Source organism: Glandiceps talaboti, chromosome 2 (genome assembly GCF_964340395.1).
Source record: "Glandiceps talaboti chromosome 2, keGlaTala1.1, whole genome shotgun sequence".
In the NCBI taxonomy this organism is placed as follows: Eukaryota; Metazoa; Hemichordata; class Enteropneusta; family Spengelidae; genus Glandiceps; species Glandiceps talaboti.
The window spans coordinates 1,640,966-1,663,288 of NC_135550.1; the positions used below are offsets into that span (position 1 = coordinate 1,640,966).

General features: G+C 34.7%; 1 protein-coding gene across 1 annotated transcript in view; it reads right to left on the bottom strand.

Moving 5' to 3' along the window:
- Positions 1-10,112, bottom strand: part of LOC144449219 (sodium-coupled monocarboxylate transporter 1-like) — a 34,404-nt gene extending 24,292 nt beyond the window's left edge. The window contains exon 1 of the mRNA XM_078139730.1: positions 9,994-10,112. Coding sequence (XP_077995856.1) covers positions 9,994-10,112 — 119 coding nt within the window. The remainder of the gene's footprint in view (positions 1-9,993) is intronic.
- Positions 10,113-22,323: the final 12,211 nt, after the last annotated feature.

The window sequence follows — 22,323 nt, forward strand, 5'->3', positions numbered from 1 at the left end:
TATTGGTGATGGAATCCATGCTATAATGGATTGCAGCAATACATCTGTAATTGAAGATAGAAACCAATTTCAAAGAACTATCGACATTTATGATCAAAATTATCTCATAAAGAGTATTTCAAAAGAATAATGAGTTCAAAAGATGATTTTATTACCAATAGCTTTGGAAACTTCTCAAATTTATTATTATCATTGTATTCAATACTGTAGTTTAGTGTTAATGTTGTTTTTGACTTTAGATAATGTATTTGTTTTACATTGATGTCAAGTAAAATGTACTATACTACACTATACCATACCTTACCCTACCCCACCCAACCTTACCCTACTATACTATACACTACACCGTACTGTACTGTACCGTACCGTACCGTACCGTACTGTACTGTACTGTACTGTACTGTACTGTACTGTACTGTACTGTACTATACTGTACTGTGCCGTACCGCACCGCACCGCACCGCAACGTACCGTACTGTACCAAACCATACAATACTGTACTGTACTGTACTGTACTCTACCATGCTACACTACACTACACTACACTACACTACACTGTACTGTACTGTACTGAACCATACCATACACTACTCTACTGTAGTCTACTGTACAGTACTCTACCATACTACACTACACTACACTACAGTATACTGTACCATACCATACTATACCATACTGTACTGTACAGTACTGTGCTGTACCATACTACACTACATTACACTACCCTACCCTACCATACCCTATACTCAAAGATACGCTAAAAGTGCAATCCCATACATTATCAAATTATGGAATGAGGATCAGAGCAATGTATAAATTGGATTTAATTAGTTTTAAATTTACCACTAAGTCCTTTTGTAAAGTATTTTAAACTGTCTTGTGTGTGTTACACTAGTAATTTCATAGAACACTTTTTGATGTTGTTGTCACCAATTGTAAGTTTTATTAATATTTCCCATTAATAATCTGCAATTGTAATATTGTCGCAATTCAGCCGGGAGGCTGCTATGTACAATATAAATAAACCATAAATAATAATAAATACCCTACAATACACTGCACTGCACTACACTACACTGCACTGCAGTGCTCTACACTACACTATACTACACTACACTACACTACACTACAGTGTACTGTACCGTACCGTACTGTTACGTGATTCACATTACCTGTATGTTGACGACCAAGACCTTGTCTAGTTCCAAATTGGTACACTACACTACACTACACTACACTACACTACACTACACGACACTACACTACACTACACTGCACTACACTACACTACAGTGTACAGTACTTATCGTATACTGTTACGTGATCACATTACCTGTGTGTTGATGACCAAGACCTAGTCTAGTTCCACACTGGTAGAGTATTACGTAATTAAAAACTTCAGTAATAAAGTTTTTAATTTACTGTACCAGTTTGGGACTAGACTAACCAAGACCTACCTACAGCAAACAGTACAGCTAGTAATGTGAGTACATCAAACAGGAAGCTGAACATACGTATGAAAGATAGTCCCAATTGTGAAGTTCTATATACTGATTATAAACAAGCTGGAAGTAACTAAATTCCGTAGTTTAAGTGCGAAATTGGTAAAATTCAAATTTAGATAGATGTATGTACACAATGGTGGGAGGTTACACCAAGCAAATATGAGTCGATCAGAATGTTGCACTACAAGAAGCATGACTAAAGATAATGAGAACTATACTGAACATTTTATTGTGAAGGTGGTGTTCCTGTTCAGTCTGACAATTTCCAAGTTTGGGCAGATCAAGAATTTCCAGTCTAGAACCTAAGGGGTAGACCATTTGATATCCTGGGGGGGGGGGCTCGGAAAATGGGTGGAGAGTCATTATTTTTTTCCCCAACTGTTTGCCTGTGAATTATTTTTTTTCTCCTTCGCCTATGCTGGCAACTTTTTTTCTTTCCTTCTTTGAGATATCCGGATTATTTTTACACCTATGTTGAACACCCACAATTTTCTGTTTGGTTTTCGCACAGGGTAATAAACAGAGTAAAAAGATGCTGTTCTATCACACACAGATTATGTTTAAAAAACTACATATTCAATGCATGTTTGATTTTCAATTAAATAAACATCATTGACAGTTTTATGCCATGGTATGATGACACACTGAAAATGCAAATCGGAAACTTGATTGGTGAGCTCAAACATTCAGACAGACCGGTAGTTTCTCCAGCCTGGGAGGATAGGGGGTGGTCAGTGTTTTTTTTCCATTGGGCCGACAAAACGTCACTGACCACCGTGAATAAAGTTACATAGCATCTTGACAGTAAGCTGTAGAGGGAAGAGCTTTGAGATTGGGATACGTCCTACCTCTTGTGTGAGTGTGTGTAGGGGGGGGGTGTTCTAGGGGGTCTCGAAGCCCTGGAGGATTTTTACTCTTAAAGTCAATTTTCAGGCTATTCACAGACACTTTCAAACAATAATTTGCAAGCTTTACAAGACAGCTCTAACATGTAAAAAAGCAACTACATATGGTTGAAACATTTTTTAAATAAAGTTTCATAGCATCTTGACAGTAAGAGGTGGAGGAAAGAACCTTGATTTGAGACTGGGACATGTCTGCCTCTTATGGGGGTCCTAGGGGTCTCTTCCTAGAAGCTTTTGAAGTTTTTTACCAATTTTGGTGAATCTTAGGGACCGGTCAGTTTCTTCGGCCTGGGGGGGGGGGGGGGCGGTGGATTGGTAGGGGGGGTCACCTTGTTTTTGAAATTGGCAGTAGGGGGGGGGGGGTCATGCTGTTTTGAAAATTGGGGATAGGGGGGGTCATTGTGTTTTAAATTGTGATGGAAGAAAAAAAGCCTTTCTACAATGGCACATAGCCTTGTCTGAAATGCAAGACAGTCAAGCAGTCCACACTGAGTCACGATCAAAAAATACCTGTCACTCATGCGAATATCATATATGGGGGGGGGGGGGTCATCATGTTTTAGAATTAAGTGATAGGGGGGGTCAGCCTGTTTTGGGTTTTACAGATAGGGGGGGTCAGTGACTTTTTGTCGGCCCGATTTAAGAATCCACCCCCCCCCCCAGGCTGGATAAACTGACCGGTCCCTTATTGTTGGTTTAACAAATGAGTGGCCTCTAGGGTGAGGGAGTCCCCTGGCAGAGCTGGAGTTTTTTGTTTCTATTAAGGCAATGTTTAGGTTATTCATAGCCTCTGAGGTAGCCAAGCTTCGAAAAGCTAAAGTAAATATAAAATTTTATAATAAGTTTTCTATGTTATAAAAGTGGGCCTGTAACATTGGTATAGGGGCAATGATATTGCATGTATAGTAAAGTCACTGGTATGTTAGAGCACTTGAGGAGGTCATACCTGCATGTGTAGTGTACAATAGAAACTTGAATTTGATATGTAGTGTTGATACACGTAGTGTCCGAAATAAGAAGTATATTCATCCCTTCTGACAAATTCATACTGAAGAGACTAGACCAATTAAGATTTAATCTAAATTGTTTTACAAACTATCTAATAGTATGAAGATTACCATTACAAAACCTTCAAGTTCACTTTTGCCCCAAAGTGCAAGATAAGTGAAGCACTGATTGTGAAACAGCCAGACATTTACATGGCATGTTCTGTAACTAGTGTGGTAGCTAGGTAATCTTTTTTCCCCCGAAATCTTCCAAGCCCCCCCCCCCATATCAAATGGTCCACCCCTAAAACAGAAGGTCAAAACAGTTGTCAATGCTGTAGAACAAACAACAGAATGTAATATCTAGGAAGATCAAACACGAGAACAGCAAATACAGCAATCACAGGAAGAACAAATACTAGAACAGCAAATACAGCAATCACAGGAAGAACAAATACTAGAACAGCAAATACAGCAATCACAGGAAGAACAAATACTAGAACAGCAAATACAGCAATCACAGGAAGAACAAATACTAGAACAGCAAATACAGCAATCACAGGAAGAACAAATACTAGAACAGCAAATACAGCAATCACAGGAAGAACAAACACTAGAACAGCAAATACAGCAATCACAGGAAGAACAAATACTAGAACAGCAAATACAGCAATCACAGGAAGAACAAATACTAGAACAGCAAATACAACAAAGAAGTTCACATAAAAGGTCGTGGTGCTATCAAAAGTTGTGAATCACCAAACAATGACATAATGGCGGAAGATTCAGTATTCACACGAACGTCAAATATCAGTCGCAGTTATGATGTCAAAGAAATCTTTGAGAAATGTTTTATTAAGAAGGAGAAGGCAGCACCAGGACCATAGTCCAGCACTGAGTATAAGCAAGGTCGTTCAAGGTCATTATTAGCGAATCGACACAATAACTTCACAATATTAAGATGAATAGTATCAGTACAGCAGTTGATGTACTTGAAGAAAAGTACACATTACTAACTGATAGTTAAGATGATGGAAGAGTTCAAATAATAGAATCATTGTCTGAAAAGAGAAATGAAGATATGGCAGCTCTTGAAACACAAATAAAAAGTCTGAATAGGCGCATAAATATCACTAATAGCTTTGGAAAATTTTGTAATTCATTATTATCATCATTGTTATCAATACTATAGTTAAGTGTTCTATATATATTTATGATTATCTATTATTTTGGTTTTGTTGTTTCTGTATGTTGTTTTAACTCATGTCAAATAAAATATACTATACTATACTGTACTACACTATACTATACTATACTACACTACACTACACTACACTATGCTATACTGTACTATAGAAATAATACTATACTACACTATTATACTGTACTGTACTGTACTGTACTGTACTGTACTGTACTGTACCAAATGCCGTCCAAATGACATAGGTGAACCTTTCATCCGAAAATTCACAAATCATTGGTTTTTAACTTTGGCAACAACCCCATGCTTTAGAAAAAATCCCCACAGCATCAGAAAAAAATAGCGCCAATGGCATTGTAGCACGACTTTACACTTTTTATCAATGTTAATGCACATGTTGATCCATGCTAGATAGGTATAGGTGTTCATTTGCTGAATGACATCCAGTTGCCTATCCACCCATGTTGTTATCTTTGCAATATACGCTATCATTTGGCTGTTGCTATGGGCGTGGCCATGTTGCTAGACATTTGCATAAATTTGTTGAATGTTCACTTGTCTAAGAATCCCTGTTATCTTTCGGAAAAACACCACCTTTTGGCTGTTGCTATGGGCGTGGTTATGGTTGTTAGGGACATTTGCATACATTTTTTGAAGATTTACTCACTTGACTACCAGATGATGTTATTTGACCAAAATATAGTGCCATTTGGTTGTTGCTAAGGGCGTGGTTATGGTTGCTAGGGCCAATTGTGTCAAAATATTTTGAAGAAAATCTGCAGAATTAATAACATTTCCAGAAACATCTCACCAAGTTTCAGTCTCATTGAACAATTACTTTTTGAGATATACATTTTTGACCAAAATTCACATTTCTAAAACAAAACCCACATCTCTGATACAATCATTTTCATTTGAACATTTCCCCAACTAGACACCAGAAGTAACATGACCACCAAATATCACCTGGGGTTTACATACACACCCACACCCACATGCGCGCACACACACACACTTTGTCATGCCTATAGCACTCTACTGAACCTTATCAGTTCAGTTATGCTTTAAAGTGACTAACTATAAGATTTCCATGAGAAATCCCTAACAATGGGTTTTGTTTTTGTCTTATACATGGGTTGATGTTTGCAGCGTGGGTAGACTGTCGACAGTCGTTCATGCTGTTTTTGCTATGTTTCATCTAAATCAAAGTCGTCACCTCACTCCGTAGAACTGAATACTAATGCATACTGATAGGAACTGCAACTGAGCAATACTATAACCACGTACTGATCAGTGAGTGCCGAAGGCACGAGCAACTCGTTCCTGCCTTCGGCACTCACTGATCAGTACGTGGTTATAGTATTGCTCCGGATCGGAGCGAGGCAACAACTTTAGTTTTAGAAAATAGCGCCAATAGTGTTGTAGCACAACTGTACAGTTTTTAAAAATGTTTTCCCATATGCTGATCTATGCTGGGTATAGGTGTTCATTTGCTGAATGATTATCCATACATTATTGTATGTTTATTCATTTGTCTATTTATCCCTGTTATCTTTGCAAAATATGTGATCATTTGGCTGTTGCTATGGGCGTGGTCATGTTGCTAGGCATATTTGCATACATTTTTTTGAATGGTTATTCTTGTCTATCAATTCCTATTGTTATCTTTTCAATATACGTGATTATTTGGTTGTTGCTATGGGCGTGGTCTTGTTGCTAGGCAAATTACATACATATTTAGAATGTTCATTCAATTGTCTTTTAATCCCAGTGGTTATATCTTTGTGAAATACCTCACCGTTTGGCAGTTGTTATGGGCGTAGTCTTGTTGCTAGGCACATTTGCAAACATTTTTTGAATACTTAATCCCCTCTAAGAATGTTCCCACCAAATTTCAGACCGATCTGCCCAATAGTTTTTGAGTAAGTTTTTTGACCAAAAATTACATTTTTCGACCCAAATCACACACCGGTAGTAAGATCATTTTGATTTGAACAATTTCTCAACTAGACACCCAAGGTAATACATCCATCAAATATCATGGCAATCGGTACATGCAGGAAATTTAACCTGCCAAACACAGTATGATCATGGAGGTCTTGATATGACTCTATTTTTCTTTCCCAATAAAATGTGTGACTTCTTATTCTTTGTACAAACTGGTTTTTTTGACTGCCTAAGGATTGTATATTTTATATGAACCTAGGCCTGTTTTAATCATAGTGTCTAAGATTTAATTCAACTGTGCTAAAAACAGGCTTAGGTTGCCAAGCAACCTTAAACAGATGTTAATCTTTATGCAATTGACACTGACATTTGAAGTAGCCCATAAAAGATTTAATGATTTCATTGCATCAATAAAACAAGAATTTTTCATTTCCGGGCTGAAGTCAAAGCATTTTGTAATACAACAAATCACATTTTCAAACGTAAGGGAGCGATCGGTTTTTACGGCTGGGGGTGGGCTGGTGACTTTTTGTACATGTTGTACTTAGAAATAGTGACACCCCCCCCCTGCAATTCATCCACCAAACAATCCAACCCCCCTCTGACAAATAAAAAAACACAATGACTCCCCCCCCCCCACAAATCTGTTGACAAGAAACACTCTTTTTGTTCTTGCAAAAGACACTCTATTCTCAAAGCATAATACCGCACACTGCATAGTTAATTTTACATGTTACATTTTCAGTAATGTTAAGTGTATCTGGTAAATTGCTAACAACATCCATTGTGTCACATGTATAAAACTCTTTAGATAGGAACCCTATGAGAAGTATGATTGTCTTTTCACGGACATATAAAATATTCATGTTTTAGTAACAAAAGTTCTAGGATATCTCTTAGATTGAGTAAACTATTAATATTGATTAATTCAGCTAATTATCAAGTACAATATTATAAATGGAGATAATATACTTGTAAACCCATGTCAATAACTGTCACACATAATGATGTACTTGCATCATATAATGAATGTTTACATCATATAAAGATATGTTCACATAATATAGTCAATGTGTTGTTTTCTTTAGACTTAACACAACTGCGGCTTTCCATACATGTACATGTTTGCACTCCTCAAGGCACTTGTTTGTCCTGTTCATAATTGGCACTGACTGACTGACCACCACACTGCTAATTTTAACCAAAATATTTTTGAGAGGTTTTGAAGAATTAAATGTGATAAATGTCATTGTACAGCAGTTTCTAAACTAGATCACTAATTGAATTCACTTACTAGTCGCTATGTTGTCAAGTATATTGCTGGCAGCATGATAGCCTTGAAAATAAATACATTCTAATACCAAGGAAATGTAATATTATGATCTGCTGACAAAATTGTTCTCGCAGTATACAGTCACTCAATGTGGATACTAGATATTCCAGGGGAGATGTAAATCCTAATTTTCCTCATAACTTTGCACCGTGTCAGTACTATAGAAGTCCTGGCTACTAAGTATCAGAGAAGAAGTGAAACACAAACACAGAAAAGTTATTTTTGATAAGACATGTAGTTCGTACTATAGCTATGCCAAGTAACAGTTCAATAGTTTGTACATGTATCATAAATCAATACATTAGGCGTGAGATAAGTAGGTAAAATAACTAATTCTTTTAGTAAGGCCTCAGAACCCCTTCCCCGTCCCCTTCTAACTAAATTGGTAAAATTGTTGCACACAGCACAATCAATTTCAAAATCAATACATAGTATTATGTAGTGCTATGAATACAAAGCCAGTATGTAGTGAGGAAAAATAGCTCTTTTATTGGCACAATAAACGTATTTGAGTGCCATGCATAACAAATTTTTCTCCCATTTTTCAATCTGACATTAGAATTGTTTGTATTGGGGTACAAAACATATTTCATTATAAAAGACCTCCTCTCACCCCCACCCCACACTAAAAGAATTTAGTTTTTACCCTACATTGAACTATTGATTTCAACCATAAATCAATTTGGGACTTCTAATGGAGATGATTGTAGTTATCATACATTAGATGTACAAAAATATATAGGAACTAGACTAACTATATACATGGACATTGAATATCCAATATCTAGACACAGGCTGGGTCAGGCACTTTCAGTCACAGTGTTTGCCACATATTATTTCAAAGTGTCCTAAATTGGTTATGTTTGTGCACATGTCCACATGTTCAGGTCAATGGAGGAACAGATTTTAGAGCCAGAAAATCTTAAGGTATTTCATTTCTTATGTGTTACATATACAGCTACACATGCAAGTTTTTCTACCACAAGATGACACAATGCAACTCATGGCATGCAATAGTGAGAAGTCATTTCTAACTAATAACTGTTGCTTAAAGGTGGCCATGGTGCAGTGTTGTGACGCCATACCATATGTATTGGATGTATCAAGAGACAGAGTTTTTGTTATATTTGAATGTATATTTATAGCTATTTGTTTATGGTTTATTTTATGCACATACATTTTTTTGTTTAATAGCTCGCACAGTGCCCGCAAGCGGCAGCATAGCGGCTCAATGACTAGTACGCAGGCATGTCCTATATACTATGCAATGGTTTTTTAGTGGTTTTACCCAAGGATGCATTGCGGTACAATGACTACGCATACGTGTTCTATGTACGAAGTGCAATCTCCACGCCGAGAGCACTATCTATGATATCATCGTGAGGCAGCCGCTCACAAATGAATCTACCCAGCTGTGCGAGCTTAGGGGCTTTGGCCTAGTTATGATATTAAATGTATGGACATTTAAGTACAGGAGCGTGGCTCATGATTTTGTTTAGTTGAAAACAAGGTGACCCCCCCCCCTTCTTTGAGTCCCAAATTAAGGTGACCCCCCTCCCTCTGATGTGCCCCCCCCGGCCGTAAAAACTGATCGCTCCCTAAAATGCACATTTCTGATGCGATCATTTTCATTTGAACAATTTCCCAAGTAGACACTCAAGGTACTAGTGAATGGACCCACCAAATATCGGTTCAGAGGTGTTTGACTTTAAGTTGTTTACACACACACACATCCACACATACAGACAGGCAGACAGACGCCGGGTGATCCCTATAGCACTACTGAACCTCAGTTGCGCTAATAAAACGTAGCAAAAACGCACGAACGACTGTCGACAGTCTAAGCGTGGGCAGCACACCCTTATCGAAACATTTACATTTTCTAAGTACCCCCCCCCCCCCCCCCGCGCGATCAACAAATGTAAATTAAAATATTTTGAAAGTGCATAGCCAGGCAAACTTGATGACAAGTGTTATGGGAGTTACAAAATCACAGTTTTGTAAACAAACGATCATGTAAACACACGAAAACACACATTTAGAAACTAACTGACGTCCTAATCTAACCTTGTCAAGGATCACATGTTCATAGATAAGTTGTAATTCTGTTACTTACTCGTTGGTTGACTTTTGTTTCTTCCAGCCATGATATATGCCTTGAATACATACAAGCACAAGCACTGCAATAAATATTACAATATCTACTGAGTGCAGCGAGTAACTGGCGTTCGACATGATGTCAGCTCGTATTCTGCGCAAACTTGACAGAGGTTGGGATTATACCCCTTATCTTTTGCTGCACTTCGCTGTCTTCAAAATCGTCAAGGATACGACCACTTCTATCTATGCGTATACGTAGTTGTGACGCCTATGTAGGTCTCCAAGCAACGATACTATAAAACATATCAATAATTCGGCTAATAAAATAATGCGTAATAAATATTTTCTATTGGTATTGCCAAGGTTTTCTAATCATCTCTATACAAATATTGTATGATCATAAAACAAAGTAAATATACAGGCCATGCACACAATTGTCGAGTCCCTGTCACATTAAGGACCGGTCAGTTTCTTCGGCCTGGGAGGTAGATTTGTAGGGGGGGATCACCCTGTTTTTGAAATTGGCAGGGGGGGTCAGGCTGTTTTCAAAATTGCGGATAGGGGGGGGGGGTCATTGTGTTTTGGATTGTGATGGAAGAAACAAATCCTTTTTCTACAATGGCATGTAGCCTTGTCTGAAATGTGGTACTCGTAAATATTTGTTCTTATCCCTGTTTCTTACATGAATTCTGTAATATTACTTATTAGTTCAAACATAACTATACATACACATATATTACCTAGCTACCGCACTAGTTACAGAACATGTCGTGTAAATGCTTAGCTGTTACACAATCAATGCTTCACTTATATTGCACTTTGGGGCAAAAGTTAACTTCAAAGTTTCGTAATGGTAATCTTCATAGATAGTTCATAAAAGAAGTTAATCTAAAATGTTCTACTCGTCACTGTGAACTTGTCAGAAGGGATTAATACACTTTCTCTTTTGGACACTACATGTTATTGACACTACAAATCACCACATCTCATCAGATTCCAGTTTCTATTATACACTAGGTATGACCACCTAAAGTTCTCTTACATACCAGTGACTTTACTGTAAAGTACATGCAATATTAATGCCCCTATACCAATGATACGGGGCCATTTTTATGTGAGATGGGTAACTCATCTAAAATTTACATTTACGTTCAGTACCGTAGCCTGCGGGGGGGGGGGGGGGCGGGGGAAAAAGAAAAAAAAGCCACTTTTTGAATACATAGCGATGCTATTAAAATCGTTATTTACGTGACGATTCCTAGCATGCGCGATTTAAATTGATAGTTCACTAAAGTGACTGTACACTGACTCATGGCTAATATGTATCTTATATCGCTATTTTACGCTGGCTTAACTTTGAATTAAAATGTGTCCAGTTAAAAATTGTAAATTTTTGCAGCAAATTAAAAATTCTTTGTGCGGGAAAGTACAAAAGAAGTGCACACATGCACTGTGCATTTTCCGCGAGTAACAGTAGTCTTGAAAGTCTCCATCATTTGAAGATAGCAAGTCGCAATCATAATGTCAGCGAGTGAAACTCAAACCTGCCATACTATGCCGCATTCAGTGACTCCGAAGATGCGCTCGATCCCATTTACATCTTGTTCCTTATATGAAAACATTTCGTACTGATAAAACGGAATATTTGGTGGCCCTGAAAAACTATTAAACTAGGTACGCAGTTTAAACTCAACTATTTAAGATAGTTCTTTCAATAATTGTGTTCGACGTTGTCTTTTGTTAAAATGTTGTTTGATATAATTATCTCATTGCACACTGACACTAGCGTTATTCCGCAATTCATTTTGATGCGACAATTTGCTATGGAAAGAATGGCCCTGAATTTGTAAACAGAGCTTTACCTTCGATACCAAAATCTAAACGTCAATTTCCATTATAATGATAATGACAAGGAGAATGCACTGAGTTCACCTTGGGTTCCGACATAAACGAGGCCATAACAGTTTTGGGAGTTGGGTAAAGAAAATGGTTATTTTGTTGTGTTACGTATTTGAGAAAGCACCGTCCATTTTTTTTTACTTTGAATGTGACATCTTTTCGGCAACTACTTTGAAAGATACGACATTAGGCCAGAAAAATGAAAAAGCTGTTCAACCTACCCTCATATTTTTTTCTGGTGACGGGCTATATATCCTCATGCGGGCTTCGCTCTTTTTTTCTAAATTAAGGATATTTCTTTATACTTTCTGAATAGTACATGTAACAATATACATTTGAGTCTATTCCAAATTATATAATATCTTATACAGTGGTTTACTTGGCTCTGATGCTGCATACAAGCATGAATTGAGATTAAATATCCAATCTGCACTAAAAAGAATTGAACAAACGTTTACGACCATTGGGCCACCAATTAAAAGTCTGAAAGTCTTGAAATGTTTTGCTCTTTATTCGGGATTTTTTGGAGCCAAATTAAACTTCAGGAGAAGTCATTTACCAATGCAAGTGCACATCCGCATAATATCTTTCAGCTTTGCCACAACAAAATACACTTCCAGATAATATGTACTGCATAGCATAATTGTTTCAATTCTGGTGTTTTATTATGTCTATGGTTTGATATTCTATGCCTCTAAATGGCCTCCTACACTGTCTTATTTTCTAATTTTTTCACCTTTGGAGTTGTCTCCTTCCAATGCATCATTGTACGATATGATTTTATATCTCCACTGTAGTGTAGGTGACAGAAGGGGTGGCTAAAATAATGCTTGAGTTTCAATTGGCTTAACATTTTTTGAGAAGAGAGGGTGAGAGGAACTACACCATTAGTTTAACCGTAAATTGTGTACATTTCCTAACTGTAGCTATGCAGACAAATTGCATGAGATAGTATCAAGATGACTGAATAAGTTCTATCTAAACTCGACCTGCAGCTGCTATCAATATATATGGTTTGTTTTATCCTTGTCAAGCAATGTGAAAAAATGAAATCGACCTACTTAACCAATGTGATGGGTTAGGTTACCCGTTGACCAGCATTTTTTATTTTTTCTGACCTTACATATGATATTTAATTGCGTATGCTAAAATAGGTATTATTGTAAATTGCATGTACATTTATGTAAATTAGCACTTTTCTAAATTTTAAATGCATGATTGCACCAAGACAAAGTTCTGCCCCCTTGGCAATTTTGTCAGGCTACGGCCCTGACGTTAGCTATTCGAAGCTTGGAAGTATTACCTCAAAGGCTATGAATAACCTAAACATTGCCTTAATAGAACCAAAAAACTGTAGATCTGCTAGGGGGAAAACCCCAAGGACTCCCTCTCCCCCGGAGGTCACTCATGCAATCAACCAACAATCAGATGCACCAACAATCTTTTTAGTGTCATAATGGTATTAAACTTTTCTTAAATATTTTCACCCAATTCTAATTTGAGATGATATTGTCTTTTAAAGATGTGACATGTTTGCCAAGGTCGTCTAAAATTGCCTTAATCTCCAAATCTCCCCTACCAATGATACTACCATTATATGTGCTGGTCTTCAATACATGTATATAATGATGCCATTTAACTTTTTAAGAATATATTTCAACCCTATGTAAGTTATAAAGAATAGTTTCTGATACTTGTAAAGCATGGATTGAGTTATTGCTTAATTTGGTCTGAATAGCCTAAATATTGGCGTTAAGAGTACAAATCCTCCAGGGGTTCAAGGGGAGACCCCCTAGGACCCCCCCCCCCACATGAGGTGTACACATTCCAGTCTCAAGCTCTTCCCCCTATCACTTACTGTCAAGATGCTATCAAACTATATGTTTTTACAAGTTGGTGCTGTCTTGTAAAGCTTGGAAATTATTGTCTGAAAGGGTCTGAATAGTCTCAAAATTGACTTTTCAGAGTAAAAAAAGCTCCAGGGCTTCTAGGGCTAGACCCCCTAGGACCCCCCATAAATGATGTACATATTCCCTTCTCAAGCTTTCCCCCTACCTTTCACTGTCAGATGCTATTAAACCCCTTTTGGAATATACTACACTGTGTAGTCAATAATTATAATTATGATTGTGCTAACCCAGGATCTTATAAAGTATTTGCAAGACAGTCAAGTAGTATAGTATTTAGAGGTTTTGACGCACTTTAACGACATCCCCCATTTTTCACCTATTATAAGGCAAAATAAGTCTTAAAACTGTATTTACATCAATTTAGAACCAGTTTAAACCAGTTTTAAGACGACATACCTCTTATTTAATCAATTTTAAGGCAAATAAACCTTTATATTCATCGTACACTCAATTAAACAAATAAAAACACAGAGTATATACACACAAGCATAGCAAAATTCAAAAATGTCAAACGAACAAAGTCAAAAACCAATCGCTTTCGAAGATGACACAATTGAAACAAGTTCACTTAGTTCACTTAGTTCACTTAGTTCACTCAGTTCACTTTCTCCACTTGATCCTGCTATAGCTAATCCTATAGAGAATGGTGAGGATTTATTATTAGATATTTTAGATGAAAAAAGAAAGATCCAAGAAGTTCCTACAATCAAATGGAGAGAAGTTCCTACAGAAAAACCATTTTTGATTACTTAATATCAGGAAATCCATTCTTATTATGGTCCTGGATTATGGATTTGTCTTAATAATCCAATAACTCTTAACCAACTTTATTATACTTACGCTCCTAGCAGAATGATAAATGAGATTCTTAAAAATAAACTCCCATTAATAGTTGTTTCACGTGGATTAAAAAAATCTATTAGAAATCCAAAGAATTCGTATCATAGTTATACTCTAATGGATTTTGATGAAGTAAAACAAAAATTAATGGAAAAAAAGAAGTTAAATAACAGTTAAATCATAATTTAATGATCATTCAAAAAAAACTGATTTTTTTTTATTTATTTAACTTCAGTTTTAAAAAGATTTGACGCCATCGTAAACGCCACCAACTAAATCTCACTATCTCTGGATATTCTGCGTTCCATTTATCCCAAAATCGTTTAAAAATTTGATTCTGTGAAAATGCTTCCATTTTCAACTCTGGTATTAGTGCAGCTTCCTGATATTCTCCTAAATATAATAGAATTGCTTTTATAATTACACTGAAGTTGAGTGATCGATATCGTGTTGGATTTATATAAACTTCATCAATTGATGAAAATATTATAGTAACAGTTCTTAAAAGATAATAATTTAGTTTATATTTTTTTTTAAACTTTTTTAATGTGGTTTTTAGGGTTATAGATGCTTCGACTGTTTTGTTTTCTTTGATCATGTTCAAAGTTTTTATCTAAAGATTTATCTAAAGGTTTGTTTAATGAATTACAACAGTCAAAACAGTGAAACCTTCCATAGATCTTACCACAAATGTTTTTTACAAATATCATTATGAGGTATATTGAATTTTCTACATATGTTACAATGTATGATGTTATACCAGTTTTTTTTTGTTCATTTTTTTGTTCATTAAATCACAACAAAGTGTACTGAAAATGTTAGTACGATCACTGGCTACAGTTGCTACACCATTTCGTTTATATAATTGACATTCCATTATATAGTTAGTTTATTAGTTTGTTATATTATATTATATTATATGATATTATATATTTGTTTGTTAAATAAACTAATAATATTCCACCACCAGCTAAATAAATGTATTGATATAACTTCATATCATCAGAAGGTTGATAATAGTCACTAAATTCGGGTTAATTTTCAAGACTTGTGAGTGTACTCTGTGTACTCTCTGGATGAAATTCAAGATATAAATTTAAGTTTTGATCAGTCAGAACCAGATTTTGTCTCGCATGAACATCTAAAAAATTTTGTTTCGCTATAAAATCTAATACTTTTTGTCTATGTTCCAACCATACTTCTCGATCTTTATTGAAATTCTCCAAAGCTAAATCATGTCTCTTTAATTCTTTTTCATGTTCTTCTTTCATATCGTCGCCGCCTGAAGCTGCCTTAGCTACATAACTACCTCCAAAAAGGCAGTTGCATTTAAAATAGCTCCACCAACTATCATCGCAATTGATGCACCCATTATGTATAGTATATATACTATTAAGATATATTATATTAAATTATTCTTTTTAATATTCTTTTTTTAATATCCTTTATATTTATCCTTTATAAGGATCAACTGGTAACATATTTCTTTGTTCCAACATATCTTTCTCTAATACTGCTCCACTCACAGCTATTGCGAGAGAAGCAAACTTTTTGAATGAAGTACTTGTTTTAGGACTGTCTGGAGCCATCTTTATAGTCTTATCAAGTATAAAACTATTAGTTATTGTTAATGCAGATAAAACTGCACCATCATATAGACCATTCACGATTAGTTTAGTATAGTCTGTCATTGTGTATTGTGTATATAGTATATATAATATAATATATAAAAAAAATAAATGTAATAATCATTAATTTATTTTATTTCATATTATTTCATATTATTTCATATTATTCTATTATTCCATTTCAAATAGAGCTTTATTTTTAACTGGTTCTAATGTCGTTAATTGTTTAGACTCTGTTGACTCTGCTGACGACTGAAAGCTTACGATATCACTTGATTGTAAAAACCACTGTCTTTTATAATATAAACCAGCTGCCCCAATTACTAATGAACCTAGAGTTAATAAAATCATAGTATTAGTACTATTAAATTGCGAGCTTTTAATGTCTGACTCAGTTACCTTTATTGGTTCCATTGATTCGACGCTATCGACTATCGGTTCTTTTGATTTAAATGTTTTTCGTTTTTTTGTTTCAGCTGAAATTACTGCTAATTTTTTTCCCCATGCAACTCTTCCTGGATGTTTTGTTTTACTGTTTGTAGTAACAGTCTCTACTTGAGTTTCTACTTGAGGTTGTGTTACACTTTCTGTATCACTCATTTTTTACACTAATATGTATATAATAATTATATAATAACTATATAATATAAAATATTTAAACTTTATACTTTATTTTATGTTTAACCAAGTCAATTTTCAAGTTGTTTTCAATATCTTGATTAAGTTCTTGGTCAAGTTCTTGTTCTTGTTCTTGTTCATGTTCTTGATCAAGTTGACTCAATTTATTCAAGTCATTTTTTCAATTTGACTTCAAGTCATTCAAGTCACTTTTCTTGAGGAGACTAGTGTGTGTTGCAAAGTTAATATTATTTAAAATAATAAGACCACCACTTGTCAATGCCAAAAGAGGACCATAACTGTATGCTAACTTTCCAGTAAGTTGTTTGAATTGATTTGTAACAAGAAAATTGTTTTTCAAGTCGTCACTTAATTAATTCACATTATGTACTGGAAGCACAAGTCCTACTATTTTACTAATCCCAAATAAAACTCCATTTACAATGTTGTCACTTACGAGAGAACTGTAAGTGCTTTCATATATCTTATAATATTTTTCAATTTCTTTATCGCTCGCTTTTTCAATATATTCGAGAGTGAAATGTTTTCCTAAGAAAGCTTTTGATTGTCCAGCAGCAATGATACAAAGTAATCTTTCTCTGTACTTAACTATTGGAGACACCTGTGGCTCTGCTGTTGCTGCTACCGGTGCTGTCGGCTGTAAAATAGTGAGCTCTGACAATGTCTGTTCCATTTTGTTATAGTAACTATATAATAATAGTAAAATATTATTTATATTTTTATTTATTTTATAAAAAAAGTAGATGATAACTAACGCAATAAATAACCAACAAATATTGGTAACATCATTGATTAACAGCAATGACATGTTAATGACATATTATACTAACTATATCAGATTAATTATACTAAATCTATACTAAATCTATATTATAAGGTTGTCTTAAACGAAACACTAATTTACTATAAGGAGTATATTTAATTGTTTTATAAATTCATTAATTTCTTCCTTATTTAATTCCATTCCATAGTTTTCAATTATCTCTTTCACATCATTTTTACTCGGTGTGTAATACAGAACAAGCATACCGATGTTTTCTCGAAATGTCTTAGCGATACTCGTAAATTGTTGCATAAGTACCCATACGCTAACATTATCATGACGAGCTGAAAATGCTAACTTTGTTAAAATATTGACACGAGATTTGACATCCTTCGTGAAAGTGCAGTCATCTAGTATGATTAGACTTTTTGTATTTTTATAACACTCATACACGAGTTCAATACTTTCATTTATTGTTTCTATGTTGGGAATCATTATAATAATGTCCGAGTCTTTGTAAATACATTTTTTATCGTAAGCTTTATTGTTTATGAACGTCGGACAGATTATGATTATGTAATCGAATACGTTTTTATAATACGTTTGTAATAGTTCCATAATGAACTCTGTTTTACCCGAACATGTCGGTGCACTAATAAGCATATTGAAAGGAGGGTCAAGCCAGATCATTTTAGAGTATTCTATACTATCAATAATGTTAATAGTACTAATAGTATTAATAATGTTAATATATAATAGATTTTAATTTAGATTCTTGAATTTTAAGCATAGCATCACTTATAATGAAAATATTTGCAGTTATTTTTTCTTGCGGGTCTGTGGATTCTCGTTGAATTTCTAGTTGAACCCCATCTTTTGTATTCATGACTTTCAGACCACTACCATGATATTTATTATCCTTAAAACTTCTTAAATCAATAAACAAACAATATTTATTTATTTAACAGAAAGTTTTCCTCAGTTATTTCCTCTAGTTTATCGCAACAGAACTCAGATGACATGGAATAACCTCTGGTTTTTCATTAATTCAAAATCTAACGAATCTTGTTCGTAGTCTCTCATTTCCAAGTCTTCTCCAAGGTCTCCAGGGTCTCCAAGGTCACCTACATTTTCATCTTCAAAGGATCGAAAGGATCAAACTCAGCCATCTTACTAATACTATATAAATAAGTAACTTAAAAATATTATCCCAACTATTATTCCCATCATTGAATATTCATGAACAACGTCATGCTCACCATGCGCTGCTACCGCTTCGACTGCTGGCGCTGCTGGCGCTTCTGGTGTTACTGCTGCTACCGCTTCGACCGCATCTAGTCGTTCTACTGGATCATCATGACCTTCCATTTCTTTTAATGCTGATTCTTTTACGTCATTATTTATGTTGTTATAACCGAACTTCATATCTTCTGTCGCCTGTTGCAAGAAATTGTTATAACACGCCACATTCGTATTCAAATTTATAATAATTTTACTCGGAATTAACCATAAAGAAGGAGAAATGGCTAGATCTAACTTTACCCTCGTTGCATTAATTACATTTTGATAACGTAGTATACTATCATCCTCATTAATGCCTCTCGTCTCATCCTCGAGTAATGAAATCATTTTTTGTCTCGTTTCTTGACCAGCACCGCCAGAGTTTGCTATACTTACTCGCGTGTCTGCTTGACTTCCTAACACGCAATATACATAAGATTCGATCGATCGATTTAATCATCCTAAACCCGCTTGCATAAAACCTGTGCTGTTTGGTAAAACAAAATAATTGTACTGCTTATAATCGGCATTTTGAAATTTATACCAATGCCAACTTCTGCGAGCCGCATCTGGAGCATCAGGGTTTTCAACCATTGCACCTTGATATTTATATTGGATTTCTTTTATATATGGTTTTTTCCACCACTCATAACCGACACCTATACCATTGTTTCCTGATGTGTCATACGTGAATCTGAAATCTGTATTATAATCTAATCCGAATTCATCGCATATTTTATGATAAGACGATACATCATATAAATTATCAACTTTATTAAAAGTGTCGGGGTCATCAGGTAGTGGGCAAGAAAGTTCATTCAATATACGACGCATAGTAAAGTACACTTGAAATCTAAAAAATGATTGAATTTGTTTTGGAATATCATCATTATACAGATGATCGTGAATACTAACACCGCATCCGGTCGTAGCTAACCAAACAGCAAAATTCAATTGTTGATCCCAGTAATGCATATTGGGCCTTTCAACCATTTGTTGGCACTGTCTGCATTAAAATGAATTAATATGTAGTTTTTGAATATATCTCTCAATTTTATATTGAATCGATCGGTTTCACTTACATAAACATCCATGTTGACTAGTATGTTTTGTAAGTAACAACAATCCATGGAGATTCCTTTATCAAATGGTTGATGTAGTGCATAGTTAGTATTTTGTGCTAAAGTAAATGGTTTTGGAAAGTGAAGCGAATGCAGCAAGTCAGGTAAATGCGGCTGTTCCGGCACAGTAGCAGGTGTAGTAGAGACAGTGTCAACAGTCGCAGATGTAGCAGACTGTTTCTTTGACTTTGTTTTTTGTTCATTAACTTCGAGTATGGTAATCCTAATGACCACATTTTCAAGTAACTCTATATAAAAAACTAATATAAAACTATATAAAAACTATATAAAACATACTAATAAATTTCCATAATTATCTTGAAATATACGTCTGTTCCTAGTATCTTGTATTAATTTAAGAACCCAGTATTCATTCAAATATTTAACTTCTTGGTTGTCCTCTGAGTCAGGAAATAAACTTAAGAATTCAATACGTTTAAAAAAATTCTTTTTTTCGACTTCTTTACAAAAAGCTAAAATAATCTGATATAAATTTTGATCTTTCAATTTTACCCCTGTATTTACAATTAATACATGCATATTTTTTCTTCTCAAGAATCCCATTCTAGCTCTACATTAAAACCAAGGACTTCTTTGTACTTATTTAAAAAAATTGTGATGTTATGTTCTCCAAACATGATGTGCTATACATTAAATTTTTTTTAAATTCTTTTAAATTCTTTTAATATTTTCAATCGGTTCCCAAGAATTAAATTTATCGCCATATCCTAACCATTTTACCAATGCGTATTCATGGCCTTTAATTTTTTTCTTACATAATATTTTTTCAATTTTATATTCCTTCGGTTCCTTCGGCTCTTTCGAGTCTTTCGATTCTTTAGTCATATTATGCATGCGCTCAATCAATAATTCTTGTTCATAAAACGTGCCTTCAATGTCTTCACCCGATAAATCTTCCAGAGTGTAAACAATAACGGGACCAAAGATAATTTGTTTGATTTTGAAAAATTCACGCGTATAGTTTGGTAGATATCCTTTGGCAAACACGTTCTTGTATTTGGAAATTCTCACGGTATCACCGATATTAAACTTCGGAGATCCATATTCAACAGTGAGATAAGTACCGTACAAATTATACCAAACGATATTTTCATTCTTTGGTAATGATGCTTCCTTCAGAGTCATGTGGATTGAATTGTGGTAGGTATTGTTATAACCATCCACTAATCGATCTAGTACGTCGATCCAATTTCTAGTTTGTTTATCAGTAAAATATTTATACATACGTGATTTAAGTGTCTTGTTAAAACGCTTGACAACAGATGCCTTTTTATCTGACCGTGTACTAAACCACTCAATTTCGTGATTTTCAAAGAGATCTTTAACATGCTTATTGTAAAATTCCCGTCCTTCATCAAACTGTATTTTATTTGGTTCACGGTCTTTAAAATTAATTCAAAGGAGTCAGCCATTTCAATACCACGTTTTGACTTGAGTGGTATCGCCCAGGCATACTTCGATAACACATCGATAACAGTCAGGATGTAACGATACCCCTGGTCATTGGACATCTCTACAATGTCAGCTTGCCACTGGTCATCGATTCCAGAAACAATTACCTTGCGGTAAGGGAACTTTTTAATCGCTGGTTTGTGCATAGTGTAAACTTCTTGTTCTTCTAACCATTGTTTCAATTCCTTATATTAATTTTTTTGTTGTCTGCTTTAATTTTACGCCACAATTTTGCGATGCCGCTGTATGCTAAATCAGAATTATAATACAAGTCTCGCAAATGCTGGTCCATAGTATAGTATAGTATATATATCATATTAGTTAACATTATTAGTAAATTTATAAATATATTATTTATTTATTATTTCATTTTTTATTTATTCATTTTTTTATTTTTTTATTATTTTATTATTTAACTATTATTTCATTGACTTCGTATCTGAATAACCATTCAGTTTATAATACTTTAAATAACGTTCTAATGGTGGAGTATAATTGGCAGCTTTTTTCATTTCGAGAGACTTCATAAATACTTCCTGAATAAATTCCTGAGGTGTTTGAGAGTAAATATTTGCTTAAGTATATGTTAGTAATTCTTTGAAATTCTTATATTGTACTTTTAATCGTGATACTTTATCCGATAATTTTAAATTTTGGTTGACAACTGTAACAACTATTGGAATAGCTGCTAATAAACTAATAAAAACTGGAATCGCTGGAACAGCAGCTAATGCACCAACTCCTGAAATAATTCCACTAGTAATAAGTATTCCTTTATTAACACGACTTAAT